The sequence below is a fragment of the Etheostoma spectabile genome, chromosome 21, assembly GCF_008692095.1.
Source record: "Etheostoma spectabile isolate EspeVRDwgs_2016 chromosome 21, UIUC_Espe_1.0, whole genome shotgun sequence".
Lineage (NCBI taxonomy): Eukaryota > Metazoa > Chordata > Actinopteri > Perciformes > Percidae > Etheostoma > Etheostoma spectabile.
The window spans coordinates 13162378-13173405 of record NC_045753.1 but is presented as its reverse complement, the minus strand read 5'-3'; the positions used below and the strand labels follow the sequence as shown (position 1 = coordinate 13173405).

General features: G+C 41.1%; 1 protein-coding gene across 1 annotated transcript; it reads left to right on the top strand.

The window, feature by feature from the left end:
- The first annotated feature begins 996 nt into the window (after window positions 1-996).
- tekt3 (tektin 3) lies at window positions 997-6504 on the top strand. The gene is made up of 8 exons (XM_032502240.1): window positions 997-1152; window positions 1385-1974; window positions 2626-2709; window positions 2803-2873; window positions 3025-3168; window positions 3971-4193; window positions 5009-5163; window positions 5842-6504. The coding sequence occupies exons 2-8, from the start codon at window positions 1408-1410 to the stop codon at window positions 6056-6058; spliced, it is 1461 nt and encodes a 486-aa protein (XP_032358131.1). The 5' UTR covers window positions 997-1152; window positions 1385-1407; the 3' UTR covers window positions 6059-6504.
- The last annotated feature ends 4524 nt before the right edge of the window (window positions 6505-11028 follow it).

Sequence of the window (11028 nt, the reverse complement as noted above, 5' to 3'; positions counted from 1 at the left end):
TGTCTGTCAATACCACATACAGTACATGGTAAAAAAAAATGCGGATTTCCTTAGTGAAAGGAAATGGCTTGGAAAATTCTTTACTGGCACATACAGTATGTACGGCTAATTGAAAATCTTTCTTAAGGAAAGCACAGCAAAGTCAGGCATGACAATATTTACCAGACATGATGACAACCCTATATAAGGAACATGTAAGCACCAATTAATTTAAACGTGTAGGGTATGTGGCAAGCTGTGTTGGCATTACGCAAAGCATTAATATGTGTATATGTTGTTTGGTTAGAATTCTGGGATGAACTCCTGAGAACAGCTTTGCTTGACTCCGTAGAGGAAACCAGGCTCTCTTCTGTCCAGCCCTGCCCCTTCAGAACAGATTAGTGTAAATGATCCTCATGTCCAATGGTAGGTAACACAACACAGATTATTATTCTGTGCTGCGGGGGTTGGTGTGGACTCTTCCTGCGGCATAAATCTTTAAACAGGTCGCTGTAATCTATACAGGCAGCTAGCTTCTCAGGGTGACTGTGAGCTATCTGACATTGCCTGGCAACCAACTGAACTCCTCTGCTTTGAAGACAAAGCTCAGATTGCTCACCAAATTTGAAGGAAGATGACATGTATAAAATGTGAACTTGCCACGTTAATTACTAAATTAAGAAAAAGGCAAGAACAATTTGCAGAGCAGCATCAGTCAAGGTAGCCATATACACAAGGGATTGTATTGCCAAGGATTTGTTGTTCTTTCAAGTTGCAGTGAGCCAACACGCAGCCACACAGAGAACGAAAAACAAGTAATAAAAGAACAATTAGAAACATACAAATGTTACCCCCACTGTAGTGATTTTTTCCCCAGTATATTTTCTTAAACAAAGCACTGTAAAGGCACCTGCATACCATTAATCTGAAAATCCCGGGCACAGTGTTTTAGTAACCTATGGCAACTGCTTCTGTGACAACAGAAATCTTGGACAGGCCAGCTCCTGCAGCCCAGGACTCTGCACCATTGGCTGGCTGAATGAATGACTTGCAAACTTCTCTATCTATTATGCATGTCAGTTCCTTTAGTGCGTTCTTGATCTCATTTCCAGGTAAGCACAGCTAAGAGAAAGCCAGACTGCATCGAGACGGAGTATTCATTTTTTCATCTTGGTAAGTCATTTCATTTTCAGTTTTGATGCTTTTTTTGTCATTTAATTGTTGATTATTTTCCCTATTGACTTTAATGATATAAATGGAGTTATATAATGTATTTTTCGTCTGATCATGGTATCTAAATGTCTTGGATCTATAAAAGTTTAAAATTATCATCTGCATTTAAATGTAAAGACAACTCACAAGTCTATAGATTGAAGCTGATGTAAATACCTTTTGTGAAAACCAGGAGCCCCCTAAGGGGAGTCAAAAATGGAGCTGATTGGATCCACTCTAACAGCCACATATGCTCGGCCAAAAACCAGTCACTTCCTCCCTGCCATCTCCACCATGGCATCCAGCTATCGCAACACCCAACCTGCCTTGGTCATGAATCCCAGTGCCAACCTCTGGAGGACCAACAGCTATTACAAGAGCAGCACTGTCCCAACCCCGTCTTCTATACAGCGAGAGAATTCCGATCTGGTTCGAGCCAAGACCATGTTCTACCCATCCAACAGGACAGCTCTGACCACCCGCTACACTCCTGACGACTGGTACAAGTCCAACATAAGCAACTACAGGGAGTCCGAGTCGTCCCGGAAGAGCGCGGAGAGACTGAGGAGAGACACCATGAGACTGATGCAGGATAAGGAGCAGCTAACCAGACGAACCCAGGAGAACACCAGCAAGAACATTGGCGAGCGGCTCAATGACGTTGTGTTCTGGAGGTCTGAGCTGAGCCATGAGATTGACAACATGGTGACAGAGATAGCAGCTCTAAATGAAGTCAAGAGGAGGCTGGAGAGAGCCTTGGCAGAGACTGAGGGGCCCCTTCAGGTGAGGGTGGAAGGAATACATGAGTTTGTGTTTTACCTTGAATTTATCCTCTCTGGTAAGTAATATATAATATAAAGTGTTGTTTTTTTGTTATTGGAACATTTTGCAGAAAATATTGACATTTCTGCAAGGACAATTTGCATTTGCCTCAGGCCTTTGTTTATTGCACTCAAATTCACACATGATGTCTCAGGGTGTGCTGCAGTATCTGTGGTAAAAACAGTTTTGACTAGGGTTCCCGGTTTAGTTGTAGCAACAGTGTCTGTCGGGCCTTTTACGCCACTTACAAATGCATTAGTGAGTTAATTATGTCATCTCAATGTCCTGGTGAAGAACCACTGGTCAATTGTCTCACCCAGAGTGAGTCACTTTGACCTGGGTGGAAATCTGATGACATAGACACCTTGCTAGGCTAAGATCATATGGCAGGAGGCGTTCTTAGAGACTTCCCCAGCTAACTGAAACTGGAGAATGAAGCTGATACATTGCACCATATATGCATACAAGGACATTTACTGTACTTATATGGCATGCCTGCTCACCTAAGCAAATGTTGCAATGAAGAAAATATTGAGAACATTGAGTGAACTTTAATTATACTCGTCATACAACCATCTTAACTTGTTTTAGTCACGATCACTTTGTCAACAGGTGTCTCAAGAGTGTTTGTACCACAGAGAGAAGCGAATGTCCATTGATCTGGTGCATGATGATGTAGAGAAAGACCTCATTAAGGTAACATCAAAGCAGTGGTGTGAGTATGTGTTACTTCTAAAAGCAACTTTGAAAAAGAAATAAGGATATTTTATTTACCTGCTTTGCAACAAGGAAGTGGAAGTCATCAAGTCATGTCAGGAAAGAATGAGGCGACATCTGGACAGAGCAATTGCTCAGCTGGCGTGAGTCTGAAAAAAAATTGATCAAAAAGTATTACTAGGCAGGATTAAAGGCAGGATTCTATCTAGTGATCATTTCCCAAACAGTGAAATTTGACATGCATTCAATTTATCATTTGACATGCGCTTTTTGATTGATTTATTGCTCCCTTAGGTCAAACCGAGCAGCCCAGCACGAATTGGAAAGAGACATGAGTGACAAAGTGACAGCTCAGAGGATAGATGACAGGTGTCACCATCTAAGAAACACATCTGATGGTATCGGCTACTACAGAGGGATTGAAAGAGTAGACCCATCGTGAGTATAGATTGATGTGATCAAATATTAATGGTTCTGTTTCATCACTTCAAAAACAGCTGCTAACAATTTCTCATGTTTGATTAAACCGGCTTGGAATACCAGACTGGGCTCGTCCGTTAAGTTGTCAATCACAGAGAAGCCGTTGACAGTCTTTGAAAATAAAATTGGCTACAGCCCAATTTTGTTCTCAAACGAGGTTCAAACAAGTTGTAATGAGTCTGCAGCCATGCCAGCAGCTCATGAAGGCCATACTTAGACACAGTGGTGCTTTGAGCCTATAGCTAACATCAGCAAGCTAACATGCTCACAATGACAAATGCTAACAGGCTGATGTTAGGCAGGGACATTGTTTCTAATGTGTAATATTTTACATTAGCATGTTGGTGCTTGATTAAAAGTCATGAGATCAGCAAAGTGATTACAATTCATCCTGATGGTGACATGAATGTATGGACAATTTCAGGGCAATATGTCCAATAGTCAAAATATTCAGTCAAACACTCAAATTTCAATCTCATGCTGGCAATAGCGGAAATGTCATGGGATCACCGAAGTCAGTAGGATTCCTCCTCTGGGGACAGTGAATGTCTCTTCAAAATTGAATGGCAATACAACTACTAGTTGTTGAGATATTCGAGTCTGGTGGACCAACCAACAGACCAATATTGCCTTCCTAGAGCTACACTGCTAGCCGTACTAGAAAGAATCTGACACTCGCCCAAGCTTTCTCCATATACAGCCTGTTCAAAGACAGTGAGAGGATCAACTGCCAAGAAATGTCTGTTGTACTTTTTGTCAGACTCTCTCTGCCGGACTCGTGGTCCAAGTTCACAGATGATAACATCCTGCACTCCCAGAGCGAACGAGCTGCCTCCCACAAGCTCAGGGACGAGATCGAGATCCTGCTGAACACCACGTCCAACGACATGTGGAACCAGTTCAACAATGCCAACGTTGCCTTCACAAACCGCATATCAGAAATCGCTGATGCTAAGAACAGTCTGCAGACACACCTGGCTAAGGTCATCACCTTTTCTACATGGCCTCAATTCATAAAAGACAATACAGCACTTATATCTTGGTTGCATGATGTGATTAATTTGAATCTATTTTTTTATTTATTTAATTATTTATCAGACCTCTGCCTTATGGTGTTTCACTTTGTAATGTAAAAGTAAACCGCCTGGATTAAAAAAAAAGGACTTTACAGAGTCAATTATATCACATGGCTCCGATTTAAGGAAAACCTGTTTTTTTATTATCTCTTCCATCAATAGGTTACTACATTTGCCACTTATTAGGAAGAGATCATGTGCTATATTCAGCACCGTCTGCAAGAAACTTGAACAAAATGTAGAATGTAAGATAAGTTAATAATATATTGTCTGCCACATGGTCTGAAGGGGAAATTGGTCTTGTCTGTAGATTATTTGCATGTTTACTGTAAAATATTCCTCCAAAAAGAAGAATGGTAATAAATGCCCCTTAAGTGCTTGTGCCACACTCACACTAGATCCCATCATTTTGGGGTTAATTGCTGGGTGTTAAACTTTGAATCTACGTCAGCTGTTGGATGGGTTGGAAAACTGACGGCAGCTGTGATGTGAGACACACAGTCCTTAATAAACCTCGGTCACTGTCAATTTTAAGGAGAAGTAGGTATTCGCTGAAATTAAATTATATCAAATGGGTTTGGACAAAGCAGGCTGCTGTACTCAGCTGATTCCAACCTCACAGTGTACAGTGTTTACTGTTTACGTCCATCTTTGAGTTACTCCTTTACACTAATTAACAATCAATTGTTTTTTTCTATCATTTTATTTCTGTCATCACACAGACTCTGCAGGAGATCTTCCAGACAGAGATGCTGATTGAGTCTCTCAAGAAGGCCATCAGAGACAAAGAGTGCCCGTTGAAAGTGGCCCAAACTAGGCTGGAGGAGAGGACACGCAGGCCCAACATAGAGCTCTGCAGGGACAACCCACACCACAGGTACTGTAGCGCTGCCAATAGCATTGCTTCGCCAGTGGGCAATTTGAGTGTGTTGATGGTGTGGTAATATTGGGGGTACACTATTGGTGGTGCCTTGTTGCTAGTTACTCAACCTGATTATCTACACAATTAGAATCCAGAATTACCCGAATTTTTTAACAAATGCATTCAACCGCTTTTTCATCAAAAACGCTTATTGCTTGTCGCACTATGATCATAACGATAATGTAACTTTACTTATTTTGGCACTTGGTTAACTACAATCTACCTGAGCTAATTGGACATTAAAACATTTTTAACAAACAGTAAAGGGATGCAATGCACTTTCACAATTTGTCAAAAGCTCAATATATTGTGTTTTTTCAATTTTCCCTTTTAGCGCTTTTAAGCTTCCTTCTTGAGACGCTGATCAGTGACGAAGCAATACTAAATTATTGTGACTTAATGTAAATAAATGGGTCTTTTGTGTCAAGATACATATGATGGTGTTTTAGCCTATCTCTGACCACAATATTTCTACAAACTACAACAGTATTACATCAAGAAATCATTCAACAGTCTGTAGTCCCAAGTGTCACGTAATGGCATATTTTCTGGGGCTGAAAAGGTTTCATTCACCTCTTTCTCTCTCCTACACTTTTAACAGTTAGCTGCTTCTCTTTATCCTTCATCATTTAGACTTGTTAGCGAGGTGAGAGAGATCGAGGACACAATCTATAAGCTCCAGGAGAGGTTGATGGAGGCTGAGAACACTCTGCAGACTCTGGTCAAGACCAAAGTGACCCTGGAGCATGACCTGTCCATCAAGGCCAACTCACTCTTCCTGGACCAGGAAAAGTGCATGAGCATGCGCAAGACCTTTCCCAGCATGCCCCGTCTGGTGGGCTACACCTAAATCAGGTCTTAGAAAAGGGAGTCTTTGGAGGACCAATATACTTTGTTACTGTTTTAATAGTTTGGGAGTGATTTAGAGGGTGTTATGGATGATTTGAATGCAAACAAAATTACTTAACTTTACAGGCGCTGATGTCAAAATTAGATTATAAACAATACATTATCTTAATTTTGAGTGTTGTACCTGTAATATATTTGTAAGATGAATAAAAAAAGACTTAAAATGTTGTGATGTTGTTGAAGAATCAAACTGCCATTGTGATTAATCAGGCACTTCTCAATGTCTCCTAATGCTTTAATTTACTGCATACTACAGTCCTTATCCTTTCAGAATACTGGAAACTAATGGGTAGAGACCTGAAAATTACATAGCAAAGCCTTGTTAATCATCAAAACTAATCACTGCATATACAACCCTCACACCTACTGTAGATTTCTTAATTTTTAAAAGAAGAGGTACCTCAGTCAAAGGGGATCATTTCCATAGCTATGAATAAACAATATATTCACTGGCAGCATTCACAGAAATTACATCTATCATACATTTTCACTTCTTCTACACCCTTAATTTATAATAGAATATTTGCTTTACCGTGAACAGCAGTAATATGGTGTGGTGTGACTATTCATCTAAACCACGGGTCTGTCTTTACAGTATGTTGGCAATAGGCCACGGCCCATTGGAGCACAAACAGTAATCCTGGTAGCACACACGACAGTATTCTACAAACAAATAGCCGGGATTACCTTGTGCAACACGGCTGCCTCAAGACAAAGAAAAACACACATATCTCTGAAGGTTCACTCAGATCTGTTAGTTTAGACTGACCTGAATGTCACCTTAAGAGAGCCCCCAGATTACTTTGTTGCACACAGACAAATGGATTTTGAAGGACCTTAGTATTTTTACCATCCTTCTTTAATGACCCATTACTCATTGCCTCACCCATAAGAGGAGCTGTGCAAATATGTATGAAACCCCACACCCATCTTGTACTGTAGGACTTTAGCCCCATACCACTCACTTCTCATTGGCCTCTTTCCTTCACCATTTGTCTCCACCCCTCCGTTCCCTGGTGCCATCATGAGTTAACCCCGGCTTGTTCCTACACATTTAAAGATGTGGAGTGTTTCATTTAATTTTGGTTATTCAGCCAACGCCTTTCAGAGCCTAAACCATCTCTGAACACACATGAACACTATCACACTTCAGACCCAAACCATGAAGTATTGAAGTAGTCGATTTCCACGACGTTCCCCTTCTGGTATTGCTCTGGTGCCGCCAATAAATCCGGCGGATGTCTCTCTTTTTGGCTGGATGTCCGTTCCCTTCGGCTTTCTATTCTTTGTGTTGGAATTTTAAAAATTAATTTAATTTATGAGAACTATGGTTAACTGCCTCAGATCTCTGCAAGGTAAATCTAGAGTTTTCTGTAGCACGACTAAAACAACTTTTGAACGTATACTGTACATGCTCCACCAAAACAAGTTACTTCCCGAGAATATTTTGCAGCAGCACCGTGGCTCTGTCTGTACAGTGGTCACCACGTTGTTGAATTGATCGCCACTATCAGAACAAAGGCAGGGCAAACGTCCTGGAAATAACGAGAGGCGTGAGCCGCAAGGTCGGCGGTACAGTGCCGTTGCAAATATCCCAGAGCCCTAAAGGATTTTTGACAACCTCTTGTCAGTTTGGTTTCATTTTCTTTCAAAAATTTTAAAACATCAACCCTGTTGTCCATAGTCAATCTATGAACATCATTTCTTTTCAGAAGAAACTGGGCTATTAGAATATTTGTGCTGCACTGGAGTCACTTGAACGTTAAAAAGGTTGCAGGACCATAAAGACAAATAAATCAAGAAAACGAAACATGAATCTCACAGATATATATTGATATCACATATTGATATCACACACAGCAATGCCACACAAGCATTTTTGTTGTTTAAAACAACTCTATATATTTGGAGTCATCCAGTGCAAAATAAACATATTGAAAATTATAACTCATATAAAGGAAAAATTATTTACATTTATTACATATGGTGTATCAATCTTGCATGTAGCAGTATGGATTAATTGCACAATGACCCCGAAAAACTCTGGGCTTCTAGGCTGGATACAAAACCTTCTGTAAGGGATAGGAAGACAACAAAGACATCAGCAGAAGATATGGCAAAGTCGGTGTTTTCATAGTTAGCTAAACAACTTTGTTTGTGTGTAATTTACACAATTTTTGTTTGTTAACAACATTTTGTCAGGTCGGTTCGGAGATGATATGTGCCAAGTTTCATGCAGATCCATTACAACGTGAGTTTTACGCGGAGAAGAATAATAATGGAGGAGGACAACAATCCTTAGGAGAAAAAAAAACAATAGGGTTCCACAGGCCAGCTGTGTGAACCGCGTAGCCTTGCCACTGCGGTCCACGCATCCTCGGGCTTGGACCCCTAATAAACCACTTAGGGTACGTGTGTGCTACTTACACTCTGATTTAGGTGTGATGTTTTACAACTGTGTTGTCACAGTGAACTCTCTCTGCTGTGCAAACAGCATTGTGTTTGACTGAAAACCCTTCAGCTGCTCGTCAATGGCAGGAGCTCTCTGCCATGGTTTCCTACATGCAGTGTGTGTTTAATGTGAGTGAATGTGTAGTCCCACTCCTGTGCCCAGGCACATTCCTGAGCTCTTGTAAGAAAGGCCCCCTCTTGTCTCGCTTAGATCAAAAAACGCTCTGCTCTCATCACTTTGTGATTAAACATACTGACAGATAGCACAGAGTTGAGGGTTTTCTTCCCCCCTTATCTGTCCCCTTTGCTTTCCCCTTTCAACTCCCGCTCAGAAATACATAATGGAGGTACCCATAGAGACCGTTCGCTTATGTGGATTAACCCGTTTCTGTCTCATTGAGGGTACAAGGCATGCCTGAGACATTTAAGTTTTCTAAGTCTAAGGCAAGTCTCTGTTTGGATGGAACACAAATAGTCCTTACTGTTTGACCTCCTCTACCACCCCCGCATATGGGGAATGTACTCTGGAATTCTCACCGCGGTCCAAACATATTAGCGGTTTATTCTTAACACCCGTTCTTGTTATAGATGCCCTTTGCCCCATGTTATTTTATGTTTCTTACATACCACCATACCATACTAAAGAGCTGATCGCAGATCACTTGAGACTGGTGTCGTCAACCGAGGGTTTCTTACTCTGTGCTGTAATTACAGACGTGGCCCGAGTGTGCATCACTGAAGGAGAAAAGTGGTTGGATGTCATGGAGACTATTTGCTTTACTCAAAGTATGCCAATGTAGTGTTTCTTTATTGACAAACAAATGCTAATTTGTTGGTTACTTAATTCTATTATTGTTTGTTTATTAGTTATGTTGGCCACTAGATGGAAAATCTCCAAAACAGACACACAGCCCTAACATATTGTTCCATTTTGAAATGATGTTTTAACAAAATAGCCTGCGTGCTAGGGCTGTAACAATTCACCGAACCCAATATTTGGTTCGTACTACGATTTTTGACCCACAATTCAATACAGTTATCCTTCTTTTCTGCCACATGGCATCGTTTTATCATTGATTACATCCCACTTGACAACACAGTTATACAACAGAGATTTATTGATAATGATTGATTTCAATGTTGATCCACCACCAAAGATTCTTTTATACCTTAAAATAATGTTTTCAAGATCATTTCAGTGGCTCAATAACCACCCTTCGAATGAGATATAAGAATAATGGTAACAGTAAAAGACAATTCCGCTTCCAACCTGTAGGGGGGCCGAAGAGGAAAAGTGCATTGGTGCCTACTGTAAAAGGTGCTGGTAATTAAGAAAGTAGCTAATGCTAATACTTGGTCCTTAATAATCTTATCTAATTCTTGGTGGGTAACATAAGATTACGACATCGTGCAACATGCTCAGTTATTTTTAGTATGATTATTTTGACCACGGTTCACAACTCTGGACTAACCCACGTATTCATCAGTAACTTTAACTGTATAGACAGACAACTAATTCAATGGTAATTTAGCTAGCTAGCATACCCCTGTCTTTCTGCCTCACTCTCCCGGCGCTGCAAGGCTTCAGACGGGATGAGGGCTGACAACAGCCCCGGGCCGGGGACACATCCACAGTCAGCCCCCAGCCAGCCAGCTCGGTTAGTACTTAATAAACTCCAGTGCTAAGGACGCTAACGGCAGTTCACTGAACCGTTGGGAAACACACCCAAACACCCGAGTCTGAACAGCGGCCATTTGTAAAGTGACACCTCTGTTAGCGTTACCAGTGTCCTCCCCCCGTTCGCTTTTAGCCGTCTGTACAGTAAGCCAAATTTACTAGAAAAAAGGGGATAAAGCACCAAAAAGACTAATACCAATAGTAATTTAAATATGTGGTAGCATTGGATTTGGATGGGCAGGATAACTCTGGGAGTTGGAAGGGGTGTGCCTTCTCACTCCGTGACACAGGTTTGTGGATCTGAGTGTCGCGATTTTAGTTCCATATTGTTGTTACAGCCCTACTGCATAAACATCAAGTAGAATAAGAGCAACATCATCATCCTAAAGGAGTCATATTTCTGGCCAACTAACAAATGTTAGTGCAACTTTTGCTTGCATTTTAGCTCTGTTTTGGTCTCCACCAACACGCGTGGTCCAAGTGTTGAGCAGGTAGCGTACAGTGGGTTAATCTGAGGTTTTTTTGCAAAAAACAAAATTACTTCTTGGTGCTGCTGGAAACAGGGTTGTTAAGAGAGGTGAATTTCAACCACATCGTTACATTAAATGTCCATCTAGGCTACATCAAGCGGTAAAAGGCATCTAGTACTCAATTTAGGGCGTTTCCACATTGACAGCCTTTAGTTTGGTTGAATCGAACTAGAGTTTGTTTCCACCGCTGGTGCGGTTTGTTTGGGTAGGTGGGAATCACACTCGTGGCAATCACACTTGGGTGCGCACCAA

Coding starts and splice junctions, on each gene's coding strand:
- tekt3 (XM_032502240.1), top strand. CDS start 1,408: ATGGAGCTGATTGGATCCACTCTAACAGCCACATATGCTCGGCCAAAA. Junction 2,710..2,802: donor TAGAGAAAGACCTCATTAAG/GTAACATCAAAG, acceptor CTTTGCAACAAG/GAAGTGGAAGTCATCAAGTC. Junction 4,194..5,008: donor TGCAGACACACCTGGCTAAG/GTCATCACCTTT, acceptor GTCATCACACAG/ACTCTGCAGGAGATCTTCCA.